The 26,671-nt window shown below is 40.2% G+C and overlaps 1 protein-coding gene across 1 annotated transcript; it reads left to right on the plus strand.

Annotated features, from left to right (window-relative positions):
* The first annotated feature begins 7,981 nt into the window (after positions 1 to 7,981).
* ip6k2 (inositol hexakisphosphate kinase 2) lies at positions 7,982 to 12,812 on the plus strand. Its single transcript, XM_004068495.4, has 5 exons — positions 7,982 to 8,724; positions 10,432 to 10,663; positions 10,754 to 10,917; positions 11,023 to 11,198; positions 11,292 to 12,812. Exons 1-5 carry the CDS (start codon positions 8,511 to 8,513, stop codon positions 11,817 to 11,819), a joined length of 1,314 nt encoding a protein of 437 aa, XP_004068543.1. The 5' UTR covers positions 7,982 to 8,510; the 3' UTR covers positions 11,820 to 12,812.
* Positions 12,813 to 26,671: the final 13,859 nt, after the last annotated feature.

Here is a 26,671-nt window from a genome sequence, read left to right on the forward strand (position 1 = left end):
TATTTTACACAAGTATGAAACCTTTTTACGGATGGACAATACTTTTGCAACAAATGTAACTTCTTACAACATGCCACACTTTTAAAAAGACACCAACACGAAGGAAAGCAGGAGCTCATTCAAATGACGTTACAGACAGACTTAAGGGCTGGATTGATTTTTACTTTTCAAAAACTGAAAAATGTATTTTGAAATACTCAGTACATTAATATGTTTCCGTAAGCAAGCCTAGAAGTCATTTAGATCTGAGCCAAAAGGAGACAACACTTGTTTGATTCAAAACCGTTTTGCTTTGCTGCTGAAGAACTGGACAAAAGCCAATAGCTTGTGTTAATATCTACAGGATTCACGCTTTAGAAACATCTCTGAAATGCTTTGGTGCACTGAATATTCCCAAAAACCTTGTCATCTTTTTTGTTTTATCTGCCAAAAATGCTAACTCTGTGGGAAAGTAACCAGCTTTGTAAATGGTTATATGTATTTGACGCACTTCTTAGTGCTTTCTGTTTTTCTAGTTAACAGAAACCAGTCGTAAACAAACCCAGCACGTCATTCAACTTTCAGGATTCAAGCCTCAATGAACAGCACTTCTTCACGAGTTTCCTGTTATACATCAGGCAAATCCAGTTTGGCACTTTCATCAAAGCAGAATAGGATCATGGAACAGAAGTCTCAATAGCTGCATGGCAGGAACTGTCATTTGTTTAGATCATATTAGAATTAGACATGCAATGTTAGATTTGTAACGCTTCCACAAAAGTAACAATTACTTTTAAAATTCATCTTGTAACCTGCTTCAGTAGTATTTGCACACAGACTGTCCTCTCCAATCTGTTCCCATTGAGATGTGATATGCGCAGACATCACATTGATCTAATGTAAACTGGGCCACAGCTCCAAGGCAGTTAAACCTGACTCTTTTTTTAGTCTGACAGCTAACAGAATGGGCAGAAACAAACCTCCAACACTCCTGGTGATGTGTTTGTCCTCCCACCCAGTCAGCTCTCTTCATTCATTCTCTCTGCCTTGTGTTGCAGTGTGGCGTGTTTGTTTACACGAGTCTCCCTGCAGCTCGGTCAGGCATCACACCAAACCTACCCAAGACACACAGGAAGCAGTCGCGTGTTTTCTACTGACAGGGTCAGGTTCAAGCCGTTTATGAACTCCCAGGCTATAACTGTCCTGCTGATAATGTAACTGAATCTGTAGCAGCAGCAGCTTCATAGCTACTGTTGAAACTGTAGCTGCAGCCTGGTGTAATAATTTCCAGCCAACCTTGCTTTGATTTCCATAACTTAAAAAAACCCTTTCGGACACCGCTCAGCGCCGCTAACGCAGCTCATGGTGGCAGTTTGACATGACCTCCCACTTTCAACAACCTGTACTCCGTTCCAACAGGACAGAATGTTTTTCTGCAGGAAAACCCTTTAGGTATTAGACTCCCATTGTAGAACAGTCCCAAGGTTTTCCAGACCATTTTTCTGCGTGCATTCTGAATAACTCACAAAAGCAGTCCCCATTCTGCTGCAGGCTGTAATTAGGATTTGCTTTGTAGGCCCAGGCTAGTCAATAGATGTTGCTTGTTTTTTTTCTGGCCGTAGCTCTGCCGCATATACCTTTGCTATGTGACCGAGACTGAGCAGCTTTAGGAATGCACTCGAAGAATGTTTCCACGTCATCGAAGAACTCTGATGACAGAAGCTGCTTTGTTTCCTTTGTTGTTGTTCGGTTTTTGTGTTTTTGCTAAAAACTAATGCAGCTTTTTAACTAAAAAGATTTGGACCCTCTCTGAGAATTTCGGGCAGCAGATGCTTTTTTAAAATAAAGTTATTTCCCTAATAAGTTCCAGAGGGACTAGAATTAAGCCAAAGTTTCTACGTTTCCGTTTGTTTTTACTGCTTTGCTTGTGAAAGCAGTGGCACAGCTGGACTTGTGCCTACATTTCTATCATTTTAGCTACAAGAATTCATTGTCACATCACGGTGTACATAAGCAGTCAAGGAAATTCCAAGCCCCAGTAGAAAAACGTTTGTAGTTTTTTGGGGGGTTTTTACTACCCAAAGTAAAAATTTAAAATAACTAATTTCCGGTAGTTTGGTAGTTTCAATAAATTTTGTTTAATTAACTAATAAAGATAATCTAGAAACTAGGGATTCAGAATTAAGTGAAAAAAATGTTTGATTGACTTTCAGTTGAATGTATTAAAGTGAATTATTGGGTTTCATGACGAGGGCAGATGTGAAGGAGATAATAAACAGATGTGCTGACCGCATTTTCTCTAGCAGCAGCTGGAGTCTCGTGATCTGCCTTTTTGCCACCAGAGACGGGGAAGGGCGTTAAGTGTTTGTCAGGAGTCAGGGGAGCGTTGCAGTAAACAAGGCTGTCCTTGAATTTCCGCTGGGCAACTGCTGCACTCATCATAATATAGTCTCTAGATCAGCCAAAACCTAAATGGAATGAGATGAAAGCTTATCTTGTGGAAATCTCTCGTATCCACACGTTATACGGCTCACGTGTTTGGGGTGGCGTGGGGGGTGGGGTTGGGGGGGGGGGGGTATCATTTAAAGTTGCTATCCAGCCAAGTTGGAAAAAGAAAAAACACTGTTGGGAATTCCTCGTCGCAGCACTTCAAGGTATTTCTGGTAAAGCCAGAACAGATCTCGTGCTCCGCTCAAAAACCGTACGTCTGTAAAGTTTGTAACAAACGACGACTGAGAAGGATTTTTCAGACAAATCAGGCAGAATTTCAGACACGCTGTGATCATTCCAGCGGGGCAACCTTTTCATGGAGCGTCCAGAAATGCTCAGGATTTTAATCCTGTGTCTCTTATTACGTAAAGTCAGTGGATGTCCCATTTTAATGGATTTTAACTATTAAAGTCATCTAATTGCTGCAGGATTTTCTTAATCTATCTATAATTTTGTTTTGGATCCAGTTGCCTTTAATGAGGAGCGAGGAAGGCATCTGCTGCCAGACAAATGGAGCTTCTGTTGGACAGAAGCTCCTCAAACTGAGGGGTAACAGATCAAACACACAGTTAAAACAATCATTTAGTCATTATTTTGGATACTACCATAAAATAATAAGAAAAAACTTTAAGTAAGGGCAGGAATGCCCAGTTTAGCTTAGTCTGTTTAGTTTAGTTTAGTTTAGTTTAGTTTAGTTTAGTTTAGTTTAGTTTAGTTTAGTTTAGTTTAGTTTAGTTTAGTTTAGTTTAGTTTAGTTTAATTCGGTTTACTTTAGTTTAGTTTAATTCGGTTTACTTTAGTTCAGTTTAGTTTAGCCATTACCTTTTCAATTCTATGACTTCATGTTCTTTATGATTTCATGTTTACTATACAGTTACCAGCATGAAGCCCATTCAGACGACTATTGTTGTACTATTGGGCTAAATAAATATATTGAAATTGAATTGAATTAAGGCTAAAAAACCATGACACCGAATTTTTTTTGGGTCTATTGGGGTAAAAGTAAAATGTAAAATAACATGTTTGTGATTTTCACAAAGAAATGTGGCTGAAAGAAAGACAGACAAATAGATGCATTGCTGCTGAAACCCAAATGTGTCTGCAGGACAAGATAGACATCAGTGAGATAAAGTAACAGCAGCTGAGATAAACAGTTTTTGTTAAATGGTGCAGAACTCTGGGCCCAGTTTGCAAACCGTGGTGCTAAGCTAGCAAATCTACTTTTTCTACTTCACATCAATCAATAAACAAATAGTGATCATATTGTCCCGTTTGAGTACGTTTATACTGTTGTGCTGGAATAAATTAGTTTTTTTCATTGATAAGGTCAAACTATTTGCTTTATTCATTTTGTTAGTTCTTTCTATGAGGTTTATTACTCATTTAAACTTGGAACCAAACATTTTTTCCAGGTTCCTATTTTCCACTAAGAACAAATTTCCCTCCTGTGTTGTACAACTGAGATTAGGCCAGTGATAATGTCTGAACCTGAGATATGTTTTAAAAATACATTTTCAAACAGGATCTGTCATTGTCTCCTCATTTTGGTGTGTTCAGTACCAAGTCTAAGCCTGCTTGGGATCCCATTGTAATACATCAGTTTCAGCTCTCACTATCAACGGTTTGGCAGCAATGTGCTGAGAATGTTCTCCAGAACTGAAGTCCACTCTTCACACCACCGTTTATGTAACTAAATGCATGGTGTGAAGACATGCCATAACATTACTAAAGCATGATCAAAACTGTCCTTTTCTGTAATGTTCCATAGTTAAAAAAAAAAAAAAAGCATGGGAAGGTAAATGTATAGTGACATTCTTCTTGGGTGCCTTCTTCCTGATTAAACCAGACCACCAGGGAGTTCTCATACCTCTGAGACTAAGAAAGCTCACTTCATGTGCTGATCTTTTTAATCCCTTCCCAGCCTGAAACTGGGATGTTTTTTCCCCAAGTGTAATCCTAGTGTAGAACTGGAACATCAGAGATTAGTGCATAATTAGGTTACAACCACTCTTTGACCGTGCTTGAACTATCTCAGCTTGGTCTGTTTTAAGACAGCAGTTAGGACACTGTCAGAAGATGTTGCTGGTATTTCAAAAGAATTCAAGCCTAAAATTACCTTCTATAAAGACACTTTAATTTGATCGTTTTTAATACAATAAAAAAATGTAAATTAACTTTACAGTTTGCGTTTGCTTAGACCATACTAAACGTCTTTGGGCACCAACACAAGAGGTTTCGTCTCAAAACAGAACTGAAAATGGTTTCATTTTCTAAGCTTTCAAAGAGACTCTCAAGAATAATGTTAAGATTTCACAGCACCTCTATTTTATTGCTACATGTGCAGCTAAGGGATAAAGCTGTTAAGCGCATGTGCACTGAACCATGCTAAAAAAAAATGCTTTTGGTGTTCAGTCAGCAAAACAAATACTGTGTTTTTCTTCGACTGATGGGGTGTTCTAGCTCTGCATTAAGAAAGCACTGCATTTACTCTTAAAGTGGCTTCATGTAGGGGTTAGAATCAATGTGAATAGCAAAAATTTGTGAAAAATGTACAAATTGGCTGTGGTGACCAACAGTGAGATAACTGGCCCAGGAACACTTATAGAGCTACATGCACATCGCCATCGGCAACGCACGTTCAAGCGGGCATTTCCATTGAAAAGTCTATCGGGCTTCCTGCTTGCGTTCATGTGTAGCTTCACAAATGAATGCGATCGTTTTCTGGCTCTTTGGACAAAACACGTGGCCCTTGAACACTCGTTGCAGTTTAAACCAGGTCAAATTTAGCAGGGACTCAGATTTAGTAGTGATGAATGGATGGTGTCCCTTTTAATTCACAGAAGGGCCACCTATTTGAAAAATGATAATGAAGGAAAAAACTTTAGAAGGCGATTTGTAGCAGGGCAGAATTATATGACACCAAGTTTTTCATAAGTCAGAATAGTATGGAGTTAATTCAGTCTCAATAATCAGAAATGCACACAACCTGTTTTACAAATGCACACGCTCCGATTCACAAATGTCATTTTATGCAAACGTGAAAAATATATTTGTAAAACATTCAGTGTGCATGTGTGAAACACAATGTGTGTGTTTGTGAAACACAGGGTGTGCATTTGTGAAACACATTGTGTGCATTTCCAAATTTATTTAGAACGTTTGCATAAAATGACATTTGTGAATCGAAGTGTGTGCATTTGCTACTCGGAGTGTGTGCAATTCTGAATTATGAGACTGTTCTGACCTCATAGAATAGAGCTGCAAAAGAAAAGATTTGCACCACATCAACATTTCACAACAAGCCACTTCGGACTAGAGGTGGCAGACGTGCTAGTAAACAATAGAAAAAGACACAGGCAGAATCTGAATTGATTCCTTACTCCTTTCGGCTTCTCCGTACCTCTTCATTTATCCATCCAAGTGGAGAGATATGGAAAACTGGTGTCTCCAAATAGGACGTTACTACTGCTTGATGACATCATCAATAATCATTTACATTAGCGCGTGGCTGCCAGTGTTAGGAATATACATAGCAACATTGGTTTTATAACTCTAAAAAGGTCATGCTAAACAAAAAGTCAATGTTTTCATTTAAGTATAAACTTCTGTGCTTCAAAGCCCACTCACGTGTGTTTCGTCATCTATAGCACGATGGCTGAGGGATAGCCAGCCCTAAGTCGCTAAAGTTCCCTTTTAAAAAAACACTTTTGGATACCACTACAGCTTCAAATGCCCCCACAATTGGAGAAATAAGGAGGAGCCAGAGGGGTAGGAAAGCAATTTAGATCTGGACAAAGAAGAAGAGGCCCATCCCTGCTTGCCCAGTGTGAACTGAACACCATGGGCTAAACCAGGGGTGTCGAACTCATTTGCGTTCGGGGGCCACATTCAACCCGTCTGATCTCAACTGGGCCGGACCAGTAGAGTAAAGGCAAAACAACAGCTTTATTCTTGTTTTTTTACCCAATTGGAAAACATGCCTCAACCAACATGGTAGCCTAATCATTTCTTATTACACATTCACAGAGGCCAATGGATCTTAAATAAAATTAATTTCACTTTAAAAAATATTGGTTTATTCAATTTTATACAGCTGAATATTTTAAATCTGACACTGAAGCAGTCCTGATAACAAATTCAAGAGGGGCTACGGAAAAAAATGAAACATCTTCCTAAAATGTAAACGTCCAAACGATGACAAAATTACACTAAATTAAACCTGCAAACATTTGTGAACATAAGAGTTTGGAGTTAACTTCCTTTCTCTCCTGAATCTTCACAAGACCATCAATATCAGGATTCAAATCCTGTGCAGAAACACATTTACTGTCATTCAAGTGTGCAAAACACAATGAAATGTCCATTATTATTATCATTCATTATTATAAGAATCTTTTCCTGGTTTCTACCTGAATTTTGTGGCAACACCTGCCTTCTTCCTGACCTTTGATGGCGCGCCATCAGTGACCAAAATTACTTCATGTGACCAGTTCAATTCAACATCGTCTAGCACAGTAACTAGAGAGCTGAGCTCATCAGTTGTTGTTGTGTCCATTAATTCAAGAAACTCCACTGTGACGTCTCTTCATCACCTCTAATAAATATGCTCAGCTGTACATATCTTTGATGTTGGTGCTTTCATCAATAGTGACTGAAAATACAATAAATGACTGGATTCCTTCATATGGCTGCCCATGTTTCCTCAGAGATGAGGGCTAAACGTACAAGAACTCGCGTTTTAGGCTACGTTCACACTGCAGGCTAAAACGACCCAATTCCGATTTTTTTGAGATCATAAATAAACAATCCATCATTTAGAAAAAAAATCAGGACAATGTTTTTATCTATTTTTTCAGACTAAAATCGTTAAATCTATTGGTGCTGCTGTTAATGTTTCAGATCAATTTACATTTAATATTATTTATTATTATTGAATTATTTTTCTCAGCATCAAATGGTTCAGTTGGTCAAAACGTTTCTAGTTTAAATAAGGAATGACAGATTTTTTTTATTTTAGGCACTTTAAGCTTCTTTTCTGTTTTAAACTATTCTGTGGCAAAATAAATGTAATTTTTGTTGAAAGTGGATTTATATTGCTTTTTTTCTTTTGTTAATACTAAAAGATAAAATTTTAAGTATAATTATACAATTTCTATAGATACTTACCTAATATATTATCACCACGTGAGTGAGTATGGGGGGTTATGGGGGGGGGGGGGGGGTTAGGGGGGCAAGAAACATTGTCTTTTTTCTAGGGGGGGCCTGGCAAAAAAATGAGAAGCACTGGTTTTGAGGAAGTATTTGTTTGCAGGTCAGGCTGAGAGATGAGGGTTATAAACAAAAGTATAAACATATGACCTTTTGTCATTTTTAGCATTTATTTTCCTGGTTACTAACCCCAACACAAAAAAATCAATTTACTTTCAGTAATTTTATGGAGGATGCAGATAGAAATACTGGAAACGTTTCAGGAATAGCTTTTGTTTTAGTGGTTTTCTGTGACCCAACATGACTAGGTTTTTCCTGTTCCCCCCTCCCCCAGCCTCCGTTTCGGTTCTTCGCCTTTTGTCTGCTTGATCCTCTCCTTGACTCCTCCCAGCGACAGCTCCTGCTCTGTGATTGGTCGATGCCAAAGTGGGAGGAGATTTGCTGCTGCTTCCTGCATTTTCTGCTGGGAAGGGAGCGCTGTCGTCAGTCTCGGTAGCAGTCAGACGACGGGCGGTTGGACGCTGTTCTCCGCGGGCGGAACTCGGTGTTTCAGCTTCGTGGCTGAATTCGGGACATTTTGTTGAAGATCACTAACCCGATCGGACAATCCGATTTTTCGAGCGGAGACGAGAAGCGAACGGATCGCGGATATTTTTTTCAGCCTTCCTTCCTTCCTGCCATCCAGCTCTCTTTGTTTCTCTTTGGTCCAACCGAGCCGGAGAGCAATATCGCCCCCTGTAGGAAAGAGGATAGGGAGCCCAGCGAGCCTTCGAGCAGTCCGCCTCCGTCGCGACGTGGGTCCCCTCAGCCCAGCTGTCCGATGCGGAGTGAGGATGAGTCCCGCTCTGGAAGCCCTCATGCAGGCGGACGGGACACCTTACGCGGGGAAAGGGGTGATGCTTGAGCCCTTCGTGCACCAGGTGGGAGGCCACTCCTGCGTGCTCCGCTTTGGGGAACAGACCATCTGCAAGCCGCTCATCCCCAGAGAGCACCAGTTCTACAAGAACCTGCCCCCGGAGATGAGGAAGTTCACCCCGCAGTACAAAGGTGAGACCTGAACAGGTGTGGTCCTGATGGCCTGATGATGATCAGGGGGGAAAAAGGAGATTTTTAATGAGGCCCTGCAGAGAACATGGCGTGCACGTTGACATTCCGGTGTTATGTGGCTGCAGGGGGGGGGGGGGGATGCTGGCAGTGGAGAGGGATGGCTCCCACTCCCAGCCGCGTTCGGGTTTCAGGCTCAGAAATAACTGGAGCACATCACCTAAAGTGTGGCATAGCTCACAAATCTTCTCAGCAGGCTTCAGGTCTGGTTTCTTCTCCTCATCAGGCGAACGCACACAAACAACACACTGTGAATGTCCCTCTTCTTCAGGCCTGTCCTGCTGAAGGCTGTTGAACTGGACTCAGACTCATGGACGTCATCTGACACCCAGTTATGCGGTTTGGAACTATTAAAAGATCCCCGATGAGGTGGGGGGTTTATTCCCTCAACAGAACTTTGTTGTTTGCACCGTTGATCCCACAGAACTTTAAGGCTCAGAACATCCTCCCTTTTTGGGAACATTTATTGTGTGAAGAAAAGGGGAGGACTTGGAAAACTGAATATTGGTGTCAAGGTCCTTCGGGACTCAGCCCATTGTCCCAAACCTCCTTTTCCACGGGATTCAGAAAAACCTTTCCTTCATTCAACCAACATGTGAAGCACTTTATCAGATGACCCAAGAATGAGTCAGTAGTTCCCACACTGTGTGGTGGTGGGGGTGAGAGGGGTGACGCTGAGGCAGGACGAGCCCAGCAAGAAAGGGGGAGTGTCCTGCAGGAAGATCACCATGACGTCAGTGCACATGACGTTAGCTGTTTGCCTCATTACAGAAGAAGAAATGTGAATCGTCCATTCTGAAGCGCAGCTTTGAAGACAAAAACATGCAGCGTTTTCCTTCAGAGCTGCCTCCCCTTTTGGGTGTAAACACCTTCATCAGGGTTCACCGCTGCAGCTGGTCTGTTGATTCTCAGTGCACCTCCTTCGCTCGGCATTGGGGCCTGCAGTACACAAGTCCTTGTAGGGAGTTTTATTAGGGGATGGTGAGGTGGAGGGCTGCTTTGGCTCTTGTTTGCTGGCAGCGTCACACATTTGTAGCTCCACACTCTTGGAATTGAGCGTTTCAACCACTGAAAGCACGTGATTTAGATCCAGAAAACCAGTCAAAGTGAAGCTCAATACGGTCAAGTGGTTTAAATCTTCAGTCTCTTTGTCATGAATAGTTTTTAATGATGTCAAGTGTTTGGTATGTTTAAATGCTATAATTCTTTGTTTGAATCTAAACCGAATGTACAACCATTAAACTGAATTGCGGGGAAAGTGAATTGTTACATTCATACTGTGTTCCAGTATGTTTAAATTGAAAGTTTAAACAATTGTGCCAAATGTATTCATATAGACAAGCTTATTAGCAAATATAAAAAAGGGGTTTTCGGAACTGTTATGTTGTAGTTTTGGTAATACACAAATCATATATTAAATCGGAACAAAACCGTGACCCAAATAATGAAGGTTAAACTGAATTGTGAGGAAAGTGAATCTTTCCATCCCTATATAGAACCGTTATTGACCTGACCAGAACTGGAGTTATTCATGTTGTTCACTATTGTTTTTTTCCTGTGTTTCTGATGTGTCCATGTGTCAAGTCGTGTTTGACAAGAACATGATTCAACTATTGTAAATAAATGCATGTGATGGTTTTGTGTCCTCAGGTGTTGTGTCCGTGAGTTTTGAAGAGGACGAGGAGGGGAACCTGTGTCTCATCGCCTACCCCCTCCACAGCGAATCGGGGGATCTTGAAAACAAGGACCCGTCAACAGACTGCGAACCCAAGAGCAAGATGGTGAAGTGGACCAACAAAAAGCAGTCCCCTTTGCTCCTGGAGAATGACAAGTACAGCAAAGAGCGAGCGCGGCACGGCCGAAAAGAGGAGAAGATCATGAGGTGAGGATGCCTCCTTAGCGCCTCGACACTTCTCGAAGGAGAGGAGAGGCCACGATAAGCCAGAGCTCATGTTTGTCTGTGCTGTTGCAGTTACAACCGCGACGAGGTGTCTCAGCAGCAGGCTGAGGTCGTGTACTTCAGCTTGGAGAAAGGCAACGTGGTGTCACAGATCAAACACAACCCCTGGAGCCTGAAATGCCACCAACAGCAGTTGCAGAGGATGAAGGAGAATGCTAAGCACCGGAACCAATACAGTATCCTTTCACTGCCATCGAGCCCCATTCACACCAATGGTTACTCATGAATCTGTGCAGATGCGTTTCCTCCGGTGTTTGGTCCTTGACCCCCTCCTTTCACAGAATTTATTCTGTTGGAAAACCTGACGTGGCGTTACACCGTACCATGTGTGTTAGACTTGAAGATGGGAACACGCCAACATGGTGACGACGCATCAGAAGAGAAGAAGGCCAACCAGATACGCAAGTGTCAACAGAGCACATCTGCGTCGATTGGAGTGCGACTCTGCGGCATGCAGGTGAGTCTAGCTCCAACCGCTCATCATTAAGAGTCATCAGGGGTTTTTGAGTCTGTGGAGCTAAACCCCCATGCTGCTGTGCGTTACCTGCAGGTTTACCAGTCAGACACTGGCCAGCTGATGTTCATGAACAAGTACCATGGCCGTAAGCTAGCCCTTGCCGGCTTCAAGGAGGCACTGTATCAGTTCTTCCACAACGGGCGCCGCCTGCGCCACGAGCTCCTGTCTCCGGTCCTGCGCAGTCTCCGGGAAATGCAAGCTGCTCTGGAGGCCTGCGAGTCCTACCGCTTCTACTCCAGCTCCCTGCTCATCATCTACGATGGAAACCCCCCCAGAACTCCTGCCAGACCGAGACACCGAGGGGGCGAAGATGGCGACGAAGATGAACCGTCTGATGAAGAAGAGGAAGAAGGGGCTTTTGGCGGCAGCCGTACATCCCACGGTGCCGGAGAGCCCAGCGCCCCTGAGGTGGACGTGCGCATGATTGACTTTGCCCACACCACCTGCCGGCATTATGGGGAGGACAGCGTGGTGCACGAAGGCCAGGACAGCGGCTTCATCTTCGGCCTTCAGAACCTGATCACAATCATTTCCCAGCTGGAGGATCACAGCACCGACTGAGGCTGCGGAGGAGCCGCCGTAGTTTAACTTTAGAGCAAAGGAGGAGCTCCTTGATCTGCCATACCCTCTTTAGGGCCTTGAGCCTGAAAAAAGAGGTTGCTTGGCCGAACCCCTCTTGGTTTGGGCAGAGGGTGCAGTTGGTTCTGCACTCCGACTCGCCTGATAGAAGAGACGGCTGCTTGTGCACTCCCTTGCACTTTTCTCTTTGTGAAATCAGGACATTTCTATGATATTCGTGAAAGGAGACTGGAGGAAATGTTGCATGAGACGGGCGTCTCTTGGTAAAGACAGGGACTGGTGTGGCGCCACCCTCCTTTCCCCTGCTCCCCTTTGCAACAGACTATTATCTTTTTTTTGCCACGTTCTCTCTGAGAGAGAAAAGGGAGCGGCGGAGGAAACGGGCCGGCAGGTTGTGGTGGTGCTTTCTTTACCTGTGATGTGTTTCTGAAGAACTCTGGGCTGCCTGTGTCCATCAGCACAGAACAATTACTGGGGGCTGAACAAGACGACCTTGGCTGGCTGGGTCAGCAGCCTTTCAGCAGCATAAGTACAGTTGGTTTTTTGTTCGTGTTGTGTCTTTCATCGGTTATTGTCTTCCTAAACACCAAGCACTTAGATTTGAAGTGGGGGAAGAAAATGATGTCATTTCAGAAGAAGGGATTCGACTTTTATTGTTTTATTTCCACCTGTTCTTCTCAAATATAAAATGGATTTGGAATTACAAAGGATTCTTTCTTCGTTTCTTTTTTTATTTAGTCACTTTTTATTATCTGATTTTTCTCCATTCCAGAAAATTGACTTAGAAAATTGAATAGTTAAGAACACTAGTAGCAAAGACGTATTTATTGAAGAGGACTGTTCGGAAATCAGAACAAGCACATTCCATTTTACCACTTAAAAATGTTTTGTCCTGTTTTGTTTTTACAAAGCTTTTCTTTATTGCTGTTTGTTATTGGTGTCTTGAAATAAAGACATTGATTGTGATAAAGCGCATTTCCTGTGTTCATTTTTAATTTGCAGTAACATTTTACGCAGCTGAGATGAGAACCAAATGCTCTGAGGGTTTTCTTGCAAAATGCTTTCACTTCTTTTGTATTGAAACCACAGAAAAAGTGAAAGCAGTCTGTGGTTTAAATAGTTGTTTTTCTTTTGCTTATTTATGAGTCATAGGAGTTTTGGAATTTATTAATTCAAAATTGCAGCAGTTTTTTGATTAAGCTAATATCTATCATAAAAACTCCTACTTGTTTTTTTTAATCTTAATGTCTTTTTTCTCTAGGCATAGTAGAAGTGAAGTGATAAAGCAACAGTGAGAAAGCTCACATGCAGCCATTTTCCAGCAGATTATCTGATAATCTGGTCTGGCCTACTTTTACACATTTTTTTGGCTACCATAGTGGAAGTATCCCTGTAATAAGGGGAAACTTTTAAACTACTTAAAATATCTGTGTTTGTAAAGTGTGTTTTCCGCTGTGATGCCCTTGGCCATTTTTACGTTTTAGTAAAAATAAACCTGTTGTGCCTCAATCCAAGTTGTATTTTTTTTATGCATTACATTAATTTATTTCATTAGATTCGATTTGATTTCCTCAGAAAGATGGATCTGGTTGGATCGTAGGAATATAAACAGATTCATTGATGAATCATTACACCACTAACACAAACCAAAGCAATAGAGATGGGGTAAGATAACTGTCAATAAGAAACGGGTGCACAAATTAATACTTTGTGCACAACTTAAAGTAAAAATGTGAAAACATTTAGTTTTACGTTGTACGTGTCTGTTTTGAATACGACTCTTGCTTGTCTTGAACATGAAATTTCCCCTCTCAACTCGCCGTCAAAAATACGTAACGGGGTCACGGGCACGAACCGAGTCCCATTGATTCAACCGAGTGAGCATGCGCATTTCAGCCTCATTTATTCAACTAAAACTGAATTTGACTTAATGTTAATGATCCCCTAAAAGGGAAATTACCTTGATACCGTAGCTCTGCTGTTGCCCAGGCAGGGCAACTCTGCTTCACTAGCCAGTTTTTTTTTTTACCCGGGACAGGCACGCGGTCGTGCTCGCTCCAGATGTACCCCGCTTTCGCCAAACGGAAGCCGGTGACTGGCTCTGGCAGTACCCTGACACCGAGCGGAATAGTGGATTAAGAAAATGGATGGAAACTGAGCTAAAGTAACTGAGCTAAAGTAGGCTAACCGGTAGCTAACTGTAGCGATATTTAAAAAGAAAGACGGGTATTCTTTTCTTTACCGCAGCAACGGTCGGCTGCCCGTTTGCCTACTTTAGCTCAGAGTTAGCTTAGCTGTTTTTGTTTTATCTTTGTTTTTTGTTTGTTTTTTTTACATTTAACGAATGAGATGTCTGCCATGGCTTTCTGGGCGGTTTTTCATCACTTCTGGGTCTGAAACAATTCGCTGGTGCATTATTTACACGATCAGCTGCTGTCGCCCGGCACCAACGATCGCGGTATTACGATCTATTTTATTCTATTTTTAACAGAGCTATGGCCATCAAGATAGTTATGGGATCAATAACATTCAAAAAATGTCTTTTTCATTTTGTTTTAATTAAAAAAAGACTTCAATTTGCATATTTTTAGTTTGTTTCGGGACTGGATGTATTTCTGTTACCCCGTAATGTATTTTAGTGTTAACAGGGGAAATTTCGTATTCAAGACAAAGAAAAGCCATATTCGAAACAAAGACAAAGAAGGCTGCTGCAGCTTTAGGACTACTTTGTTCTGATTGGGTCATATTTACACAGCAAAACCTTAAAGAAAGGGTGTGATAAACTGGAGCTGCCCTGTTTCACACCATCCTCTGTTAAGGTGGATGTCACAACCCAGAGATAAATTCAGCAGGTAAAACACACAGACCAGCATTCAGGATGGAAAATATGGACCAGGGCCATGACACAAGACACCTGCTACACACTGTACGGGTCACAGATTGATATTTTTTTAACCTTTATTTTACCAGAACGAGGAGTTGAGAACAAATTCTCATTTGCAATTATGACTTAGCAAATCAATCGGCGGACCACCCCTGAATGCAAACTTCTGCAGCACAAGAAACACCAAATCCACTCCAAAAGGCTTTCTCTGTGCTTTCACAAGTCTACTGAAGAGAGACAAAGTGGAAACCTCACCCTGTACCACGCGTCAGCATGGTTACAAAGTTCAATATTAAGGGGTTTAATGGGAGCTTTGGCTCAGTTCCTGTTCAGCTGTGACATCGGTGACTGATCTGGATTAGAGCAGAGTACAGTTTCAGATTGGAACTGGAAAATCCTTCGTAGTTCCAAAGTGTTAAGCAGGAAGTTTTAGAAGGTCTCACGAATCCTGAGACTTTAAATAAACAGAAATTGTTAAAAACGTAGGTTTACATGCAGGTACAAAAACCTAAACTTGATGTTGTTGAAACTGTTGTCTGTCAGAAATGTTTTGGTGTTCAGACAAACGCTCACTTTACAGAAAGGCTGCTGAGTTAAACGTTTCCAACTCTTTCCAGTCCACTTGCACACCTGTTTCCAAAATGGAGGGTGGAGGGATTTGAAGCAGAAGAAAAACCTTTGAAAGCCACGAAGTGGGGAAAAGTTCCAACTTTGTGACGTTCAAGATGCAAAACGAGTAAAAAGAACACAAAGGGTTTCCTTCAATTGAAAAATCCCAACAGAAGGACACAGCAGCAGCTGGTTGGGGGGTTTTGTGTCGAGTTTGTTGCCAGAGATTTTGGTTTGACGTTTTCTATCACTCACGTTAGTGTTTAGAGCCCACATCTAGTTAATGACTGAGCCTGCTTTTGCAACAGCAGTACATTGCTATGGCAATATGCCTGATATTTTTAACATGTTTGAACCGCAAACTATGAGAGGTTACGGTTCCCATCCAAAACATTAACCCAACCCAAGAAGGAACATCGCTAAAAGGTTTACTAAAATGAGGGCCTTTTTTAAAAAGAAAATTTAATTACTTTTTTTTTTCTTTGGCTTTACATCCTCACATCCTTGTTTCATTCATGTTTCCTCCTGGTGTTTAGTCTTTTTCTCTTTATCTTTTTCTGTCTATGTTTGCTTTCCGTTCCCTGTTTACACTCTCAGTTTTACTTCTTTTTCATTATTTGTTTCAACCCACCTGTTCTCAGGTTATTTGACTTCTCTGTCAAGCAAAGCAAAAATCAATTCTTAAAAATTTGAATTTTTCTAAAAGGTGATTTAAAGGTTTCAATAACTTTTACAAATGAAAACTTGCACATGAACAAGATAAAACAGCAACGTGGAACCATTTGTGGACACCGCTGATGTTACATATCCCACTAAAAATAGCCCAAGTCTCTTTTTTTCAGGATGGAATCAGTCAAATATATAAAGAGTAATCATAGTAAGGATGTGGATTGGACACCCATTGTCGTGTTACATGGTCAGTGAGGTCCAATTCAACCTGCTAACAACCTGGTAAGAAGGTAAGAATTTCTAGAGAGTGTGATGGTTCAAAGTTTAACTTTGGAATGAAAAGAAATAGCTTCCCTGTTAGTAATAGTTAGTGTCATATAGTTTCCAAATGTCCTCTCTGTGGGACCATAAAGGTGTTATCTTATCACCTTTATGTTTTTCACTGAAAGATAGAAGGTGTGACAGACGAGCGAGTCAAATCATTTCCATGCATGCAGGTGTCATGACGTCACAGACTATTATACAACCATGCACGAACACCTGAGAGGTAAATCACCCTGCAAGAGGAACAACATTGTCCGTAATTTAACATGTTTGCTATCTTAGAGTACACTGCTATCTGACAGCTTTATCTCTGCTGGTTAGCCTAAAACTATCTGATTGTTAATCATGTTAAGCCTGATAAGAATGAAAATAATACAGTGTTGTAGTGGTTAGCACTATTGCCTCTCGGTGAGAAGGTCCTGGTTCAAATCTAACTGGGTCCTTTCTCAGTGTGTTTTCTCTGACTTCCTCACAAAGTCCCAGAAAAAAGAAAGATGGATAGAAGTTTTTTTGTTAAAAAACCTTTCAATGACAAAATTCAAAACTACATAATCATTTTAAGAATGGATGGAAGTTTGATTGGTGTTGTGTGACTGCGTAGTGGGCTGTGTGCTATTTTCCACCCTACTCCATAACTACTAAAAAACTATATAGGAAGGAATTCGGACACAACCGTGGTGTCACTGAGAGCCTCTTGTAGTTTCTGTGCACTTCCAGCTAACGATGAATGGACAACTGTAAAACTTTAAATGAACATGCAAATACTGGACCTAGCAACACTGAAACCCTCTTCTGTGAAGCCTATCTAAAGGATCTTTTTCTTTTCTTCCAGTTTCATTTCAAAGGTTGAAGTGATCTTTTTAAACACGTACACACATATAAATGTAATGATATTACCTCCATAAATAGGGACTCTTCTTAGATCACATAAGAGATACTGTAAGTCTGTCTGTTCTAAATACCTTCAAGGCCGATCCTTTGAATATGATGACAGCTACTGTATAAATGTCTGTATTCGTTATGCAGAATGGAGTGAATGTGTTGCAACATGAGCATTTCTTCTCAGGTACAGCCGTTGGTAACAAAGACAATGGCACAAGTGCACCAACTTTACCTTTAGCCAAAACAACCCCCAAAAGAAGGTCTTTAGGATCCAAAAATAACCCAGACAGGCTAAAAGAGGCAAGGAAAGTAACTAGTGCACAGTGACTTGTCTAGACTAATCTGGATTATGCTTGATGACTGCAGTTAAGACGGTTCTGATTACATACTGGTTCTCAACGTTCCTCTGTAAAAATAATTGTTGTCCCTCTCCAATCATCCCTTGATCTATTTTCAAAGCGATCTGAATGGTCTTTTAATTAGGATTGTGCTGTTTTTAGCCGAAATCAAAATATTGTGTTGTTTTCCACAACATAGTTTCTGCAGGATGGCAGGAGTTCATTAGAATTTGATCTCTAAATTGTGGGTGAGACTGTTGGCTTGGAATTAGCCCGGCCCTACTTTCCATCACCAATCTGTTTACACATTCTCCACTAGCTTACAGCCCCTCACACCCAGTGACGTGCAGTCAGGAGAGGCAGGTGAGGCTGTGCCTCACCTGTCATTATGGGAAGAAAAGAGAAACAATAAATTCAATTATTATATTTAATCTGTAATTTGTGCTTTGCAGTCATTTTCCATTTAAATGTACCATTTTGGGGTGTTTTTTTCTTTTCAAAATCGCCGAATTTCCGCATTTGCCGTTCAGATACTAAAAAGTGACGTGCAATGAGGCACCAGCCCGCTGAGCCTCACCTTGGATTGCGCAATACCTATGCAGTCAGACGGTACTGCTGTCTCTCTGTATGTCGGTTCAATCACTTGTACTATATGAGCTGAGTTTGCATAATTTAGCAGATATATATGATGTACAGTGTTTGTTTTTATAGATAACTGTATGTGAGGGACGTGTTTCTTGTGCTGAGCGCTAAACGCCGGCAAAAAAGCCGCTGGGTGAGGCCAGACATTCTCGTGCCTCATGTTAGGGGGCGCCGGTGAGCCCTGAGATTATGACGCTGAAAAACAATAGAATAAGTGATAGCAAGCGGCAAGTCATTTTCTTCAGAAGGAGCGGCGTATGGACTTTATTTACAAGTAAAGAAAAGATGATAATAAGGTTTGTGCTTTATTCTATGCTGCAGTTTGTATATGAAAAAAAACATGTTGAAATGATATTTTAAACAAAACACGTTAACTGTTGTCAATTAAATAGTGAATAAGTTACTCAGTATGGTTCATATGTTTGTAAATCTGACTGATGACGTCAGTGCCTCACCAGCCATTAACCTCACCGCACGTCACTGCCCACGCCCTAAACCGAACATCACCGGTGCAACGATAAAAAAAGCTATCCAGCCCACAGGTTTGAGCTGAAGATTCCAGATCGGACGAGTACAACAAAGACGTTCATGGATCTGTTTGTCTGCAAGTGGATGCATCAGAATGGAGCGGAGCAGGGAGCTTACGGCCTGCAGGCTGTAGCACCTACGTCACAGCTACAAGCTTTTTCAAATGGCATTTTTCATCACCTCCTGATTCACAATGATTTGAATAAATAAAAACTCAGAAATGTTTATCTTAATTTTCTTCATATATGTCCTCCACCATCAGAAAACACATTAAAGCACTGAAAGCACCATTTTCCTTGGAGTGGGTGTGTAAGACTTGACCCTGCATTAATCACAGATTATTTCCTACCTGCTTGAACATCAGTTTTTCTCTGTCTACACTTAATAGAGGGCTGATTCTTAGATTACAGTCATTAGCTCGCATCAATATGCACTTTTGGTCACAATGATGTCACTTTTAATGACCGTAATTCAGAACAGCCTTGCATCATTTTACCCAGCATAGGGCCAGGGATGTTGCTGGAGCCTGTCCCAGCTTCATCAGGGCAGAGGCGGAGTAAATCCTGACAGTCCACCAGGCCATCACAGGGCCACACGCAGACACACACTCACTTCTAAGAAACCATTTTCAAACCTATGAACACATCTTGGACAGGAGAAGGAAGATAGAGAAAACCCACAAATGCACAAAGAGAACATGCAAACTCCACACAGAAAAGAATCCAGCTGGGGTTTGAACCAGAGCCTTCTTGCTGTGAGGCAACAGAGCTGACCGTCACTGACCAACACACACCATTAATTCAGAAAATGGTTTATGATGTCGACCCTCCTCCAGTGTTAGTCTAACGTTCCTCCTTTAAGTCACTATTTTGTGAGAGTGTTTGTAAAACAGTTTATGCATCGGCTCAGAAGCATTTTCCAATATCTAAACAGCCTCCCCTTTTGAACAGTTTTTGACTCTTTTTTTTTTTTTATTCAGAAAAAGAAACCCCATGTCTTCACTAGGTTCAGATTGCAGCTTAGCCTGATGTTTATGTTAGAACCTGAGGAATCAGGTAACCTTGGCTCGGGTTACATAAGACACCGAGGCTGAACTTACCACAGCCGTTACAAAGAGATTAACAGGGCAACCAAGTCCCTTCCTGCTCTGAGTTTTAAAGGTGGTGTTATTCACAAAGCTTTAAGACATGAAAAATTCTGCCTCTCTTCTTCCACGTTCACCTCCAAAGCATTCAGCTTTCAATGGCTTCAGTTGTTCAATAGTTCATTAGGCTTAAGTCCCAACATCTGACAGCAAATTCTCAAAAAAATTGAAAAGCATTGTTCTAAGAATTGATCATATTGAGGTTTTCCACTTGACTTTAATGTGACAAACAAAACCAACAATTTCAGAGCTTTGAAATTCAAGTCAAAGCACCACTGTGTGTTCAGTATGGAGCTGCTGGCAGGACTTGCTGCTGCTGCTGCTGGTTTTGAATTTCTAAATACCTTCATTTGTTTAGAAATCAAACAAGGGAAGCCTGGTACTCAAAGAGACTGGTGTTAAAAATGAAAGTAAAAGCAGTACATAGCCTTAAAATTTTACTCCATATTCCATACAATCTACAGGAAAACATATCCATGAATCCAAACTGACACAGCCAGCACGTTAAACCTAATCATTGATCATGCCCTAAAGTTGAATTGATCATTCATAAACCCTCTAATGCTGTATGAAAAACAGTCTGCCTCCTTGATCTATTGATGCATATGTTACTTGAGGCTTTGAGTTCAGAACAAGCTGTTCTTCTGGTGCCTTTACAGAGACAACTACATTTCACGCTAAAAACTCATGTGACCAGCATAGTTGTTTCTGAGATGTGATGGAAACTCAGCCGAAGCCTCATGTACACAGTTTTAAAAAAGACCTGTGGACCATTTTAGAAAGCAGTGGAGGCTCAGACAAAGACTGGCCTCAAATAACCTGACCATCATACGGCACGGCTATTCTGAGACAGCGATAAAAATGGGACAGGAGATACTCTTGCCCTGCAACTCCTCATGCTGATAGTGTGACTCTTTGCTCTCGCCGACACATAGTTATGCACTTCCACTCTCACGCTCACCCTTTCCAGAACCTCATGTCCAACTAAAGGAGAGCAGGATGTGAGAAAACATAGCTTAATGGTGGGAGTGTAAACATGGGAAAAGTGGCCTTTAGAAAGCCCCAATAACCGATTGCTCAGGATTTCTCACCCCAAGACTTCAATCTGTGTGTTTGAATAGTTTGATCGTCAGCAAACTACAAACATAAAGAAACTTAAAAACAAAGAAACAGCTTTAATCAGAGAATGGAGGCTATTTGACCACCACTAATGGAGGAATAGTCCTGACTGTAAAGACTTAAGCACTACACTGCAAAACCTGAATCTAAAGAAAGTAAAAAGTCCCTTGATTTAAAAAAAAGTATGATTTTCTGTCTTCCAAGAAAAATAATCTTATTAAAAACGTTTTTCAATGTAAAATATTCTTAGTTTGAGAAATCCTGTCTAAGTAACGACCATTTTTTCTTCAAAAAAATGGCAAGACCATTTTTCTGACTCTATTGGCAGTTTTCCACAGAGCCCGTGTCCTGACATTAAAAAAATAAAATATATCTCGTTCCCACAGATTAATATCTTGTTCGCACGAAATACTATTCAGTTCCCACAAGATACTATTCCGTTCCCTCGAAATACTATTTTGTTCCCTCGAAATGATTAATTCGTGCGAACGCAATAATAAATTCGTTCAAACGCAATAATTATTCACGTGATAACTCATTCATAAACACGGATATGCTCTTCAGTAGGCGAAGCAGCCATCCTAATCTTATTATATTTTTCAGATTTTCATCGAGACAATAATAGATCGATCATTCTTGCTTTTACTTTTACCCCTATTGAATGCTCACAGAGACACAGAAGTAGCGGCAGAAAGCGGCTTTTACAGCGAGATGGACGGAGAGCGTACCAGAGGATGATGGGAATGAACGTGATTACAGATCGATGCTTTTGTGCTTTTTAAAATAAATAAATCTGATCTCAAAACATCCTCCGCGTCTTCAATGCAATTTAATGAGACACGCACAGACAGAAATGTGAAGGTATCAGCTGTAAATCTATGGCGTGAATAACCGGATAAATGATCGGCTAGTTAGTTAGCATGTAGCCTGCTAGCCTTCGAATGTAAAGCCACTGCTAAAGAGTATGTTAATAAAAGACAAGTCCTGAATTTTATTATTCCTATATTCGACCCTAAACTACAATATCAGCTGGCTGTCTGTCTACCGGCCAGCCAGCTGCCCAAATGCCGGCATGACAAGCAAAAGAGCTCCGCAGCGGAGCTAGCACAGGAGCTTTGTCCTGTGAATCGTATGGCAAAGCAGCAAACCTAGGTATCATAAATCTTATGAAATTTTTCTTATATTCAGCAGTGGGGACAGAGCATCACCTTGGTATATCCCACATTTGATGGGCACTTGTGTAAGTGGCTTGCCATTGGCTTCAAGGATGGTTTTCCACAGCTTCTTTAAATCATATGAAGGCTCTTAGAGTCCTGTTTATGTTGTACTGCTCCAAGCATTCAGTGATGCACATGTGTGGCATTGAGTCATAGGCCTTCTTGTAATCAATCCAGTCTGTGCACAGGTTGGTGTGTCGTGACTTGCAGTCTTGCAGTATATATATATATATATATATATATATATATATATAGCCTTAAATATAAGGCTAACATCCGATATTTCAACACAAATGTTCATGTTTTTTTAAATTAAGTTTCATTTGAGGCAATAGGGCCTGTGTATAAGGAAGCAATTGTTTTTATACAGTAGGTAATGTACACCTTGTCACAGCACACCTCTTTAGGAGAGATCAGGGATTGGAACAAAAAACAGCTAAAAGTAATCTTGTTTTTGCTCTTCCTCCTGCTCTGTGAAGGAAAAACAGGTGTTCTGTGCTCAAAGGCACCCCTGCCTGGATTGCCCTCTGACACAGTTGCTCAAATCCCGTAAACTGCAGTGTCGTCTGTTTTGTTTCTGCTCATTTTGTCTTTTTGTTATCGAACATAAAGAAGCTTTTTTTTCCCAATATCTAACTTTTAAGAAATAGAAAAATAGAAAAGAAATATAATTTAGCTTGTTACATGTTTTTTTTTCTTTCACTTTTAACTAATTTTTTTATATTTGCAACAGTTTAATGCCAAATGCATTACTAGATATGAGTGCTACAGAAACAAGACTGGAGAATGGCTTCTCCCTTTTTGGACTTGCTAACTATATCTTTCTCTCTCAAAACTCCCAAAGCAGCAAAAAATCCCTCAGCTATGTGAAATATCACATAAAAACGTTTAACCCTTGTGCTATCTTAGATGACCCCACCCTTACATTGACAATTTCTCCCTACCATGACAAAGGTGGATAAAGATGGAGAGGATTTCATGTAATCCATGGACACCAGTGAAGATCACAAATCATTGAAGAAAAAAGGTTCAGAGCACTGTCTAGTGGGTCTAGATGACCCAACTCCCAATGTTAAAGTGCCTAGGATAGCACAAGGGTTACGAGACATTTAGGAATATGAAAACATAAATAGTTAAACAAATCAGCCTCAGGGAAACCTCAGGGAAACCTCAGGGAAAAAGGGGTTAAAACAAAATCACTATACTCCAAAAAATATATCCCAACATGAATAACCCTAGAATTGGATTGAAGAAATAACTCAAGCGTTTTAAGTGTAGAAAAGAAAGCCAATCAGTTTTATTGTAAGAATTGATGACTAATAAATCACAGTGCTCTTAGTGACTGAAAACTGCTGAGAAACCCAATGTGCCGGTTGAGTTATTATTCCATTCTGCTTAAAAGATTTGGCACAAAATAACTCCACATGTGCATGGTATAAACATTTTTAAATATGACTTAGGAGTTAAAATGAGCAACACAGAAACTATAGGGCTACTTTAACTTGAGCACAAAATATTAATAAAGCACCGCACGTCTTCAATCAAGGATAGTTGGCTAAAAACAAAATGTGCGTGAATGTAAAAAAAACAAAAACAGTCTTTTTTGTATTACTTTGCTGTCAATGTTTGATTTTTTAACCTAACAGAAATCTATTTTTTCAAAGTTTTGAATATTAGTTTAATGTAATTGTTCAAGAATGATGGGATTGTTTCAGTGGCTGTGAATGTATTTTCAGTTCTTAAAGATTCAGGTCTGTTTTGACACTTTTGCTGTATTTCCCACCACCAAATAGCCAGGAAGTTCTCAGAAACCTGAATGTTCCCTGAAAGTTTGTGTGTGTTTTTCTCTTCTTCCAGCTGTGTGAGAATGGCTTCAGCCAAAATCATGCTGACTGATGCTCTGCCGTCAAGGTTAAATGCTGCTGATACACAGATGGCTAACCCGTCCTTTGTATTCTAGCTTTCAGTTGATTATTTAGCTGTCTTTGTCATGTCATCTTAAAATATTAACTTGGTCTAGATTGACATGGATATTTGAATGGGTTTAGAGAGGGTGAGAGTCTGCTTGATTCACTGTTCTTACCTCTGACCAACAATAGCTGGTCACTGCTGCTCCCCAGTGGAGGAACACTGATGGAAGAAAAGCAAATAATACCAGAATTCTTGTCTAAAATGTCCTCATGACGTTTACGATATGCTTGTACATTTAACGTTAAAGCAGTTTTATTCATTTGCACCTTAGCGTCATTTTTAATATGGACAAAACCACATTAGTTTTTTTCATTTTGTTTGTCGTTTTTAACTACAATCAGATTGTAAAGAATCAGGCATGGCCAACAGGTATGAACCCAACGCTCAAAATGGGTTAAAAATGTATATTTTTCCTGTCAAATCACCCATAATTCAAATACTTTATTTGGGACTTTCTTCCCATTTAAACACATTACATTTATGCTAAATATGCGGAGAGAGAAAAGTAGACTTCTTCTATGCAATTTACCAAATTAAAATTAAATTGACAGTATGAATACCAGCCATGAATATACATGAATATAGTATATATAGGTTACTATCTATAAAAAATGTGAAAGTATACCTGATATTGTATCTTCTAACATTACCAAAAGAAAACAGCAATATAAATCCACTTTCAACAAATATTGACTTTATTTTGCCACAGAAACCCTGTTATAGTCTAAAACAGAAAAGAAGCTTCAAGTGCCTGAAATAAAAAATCTGTTGGTCCTCATTTAAACTGGAAACATTTTGACCAACTGAACCATTTGATGCTGAGAAAAATAATTTAATCAATAAACAATATTACATGTAAATTGATCTGAAACCTTAACACAGCAGCACCAATAGATTTAACGATTTTAGTCTGAAGAAATAGATAAAAACATTGTTCTGATTGTTTTTCTAAATGATGGATTGTTTATTTATGATCTCATAAAGTGCAGCAGTTTTCCTGCATTACATGCTGTCTGTATGTCAAATACTGACACCAACTAAACGACAGGCAGACAAAGACTACATTTATGGAAAACAAAGACACGTCATCAAAATGTCTACATTAGTTCATAAAGAATGACATTGTTAGCATGAGCTGAGTCATCTAAAGGAGCTCAATGATCCTGGTGTTGTATGGAAAGCCATTTTAACATTTAAAAGCTAGACTGGATGTGTGTTGCAGATATCTGTATTTCAGTTTTGCCTAGTCAAAAAGAACATTTCAGATATCCACAACTACATTCTTCCTATCCATAATTGTAATTTCAGATATCCTCAAAGATATTATTCCTAGGACAAATGACATCAATTTCACCATTCATTTGTATGGGGTTTATAATTACAGATATCTACTATTCAGTTGCAGATATCCACTTTATGAATTACGGATATCTGTTCTGAATTGTAGATATCTGTAATTCCAGTTTCAGATATCTACAATTTAATTCTGACTAGTCAAAACTACATGTTCCTTTTCAGATATCTTAAGTGAAGTTTTGACTAGTCAAAATGGCATTGTAGATATACTCAAACTGGAGCTAGGGATAGTCATAATTTAACTGTAGATATCTATAATGAAGTTACAGATATCTTCAAATGAAATTTGATTAGAGATATCTGAAATTTGAGATAACTATTGGTAATATCTAAAATGTTAATTCCGGATAGTCAGACTTAATTTTAAATGTTAAAATGGCTTGCGATGGTGACACAGATATTTTTCCAAGCACTGAGCCACTATCACCCCCCCTCGGTTACATTTGCGCCCCGGGCAATTGGCCCTATTACCTGTGCCTAAAACCACTGCCAGGGGGGGGGAGCGCCCCTCTATTTGAGAAGCACTGCTCTAAACCCACTTCCTCCCTGGTGAGATCACCCAGCACACAGACTCTCAAAACCACCAGGGTTTCAAAACAGCTTCTTCTCCACAGCTGTCCAACTTCTGAACTCTGCCTCCTGACACCTGAACGCCACATTACCCCTGGACAGAATACACAAACCACTGTCAACATCGATAAAGGACTGTATTCTCACACACACAAAGATAACACATGTACTGAATCAGCTCTTATACCACCTTCACTGTCAAATTTTAAACCGTCAGTATATGCACACTGTAAATACTTGTTGCTACCTGCCATTACTATTTATCCTATAATGTACTGTACATTTGTATATATATTTACATGGCTAAAGCAATCTGGACAGATGCAAATTGCATTTTGTGGCTGTGTATTTGAGACATGTGCAATGACAACAAAATTAAATTATATTTTATTCTGTTCTATTTTAGAAAAATCCATCCATCAGATCTCCTTACATGAATCCAGAACTTTCCTGGCTCATAAATAGTCATAAGTCTTAACCCCTTAAAATGTCGCTGGAAGTAGACCTGCATAAAAAAAAACAGTAATGCGGAAATGCACGTGTGCGTAAGAGTAAAAGGGACGCTGTCTCTTTAAATCCCT

Source organism: Oryzias latipes, chromosome 5 (genome assembly GCF_002234675.1).
Source record: "Oryzias latipes chromosome 5, ASM223467v1".
NCBI lineage: Eukaryota > Metazoa > Chordata > Actinopteri > Beloniformes > Adrianichthyidae > Oryzias > Oryzias latipes.

Coding starts and splice junctions, on each gene's coding strand:
- ip6k2 (XM_004068495.4), top strand. CDS start 8,511: ATGAGTCCCGCTCTGGAAGCCCTCATGCAGGCGGACGGGACACCTTAC. Junction 10,918..11,022: donor TAAGCACCGGAACCAATACA/GTATCCTTTCAC, acceptor CTCCTTTCACAG/AATTTATTCTGTTGGAAAAC. Junction 11,199..11,291: donor TGCGACTCTGCGGCATGCAG/GTGAGTCTAGCT, acceptor CGTTACCTGCAG/GTTTACCAGTCAGACACTGG.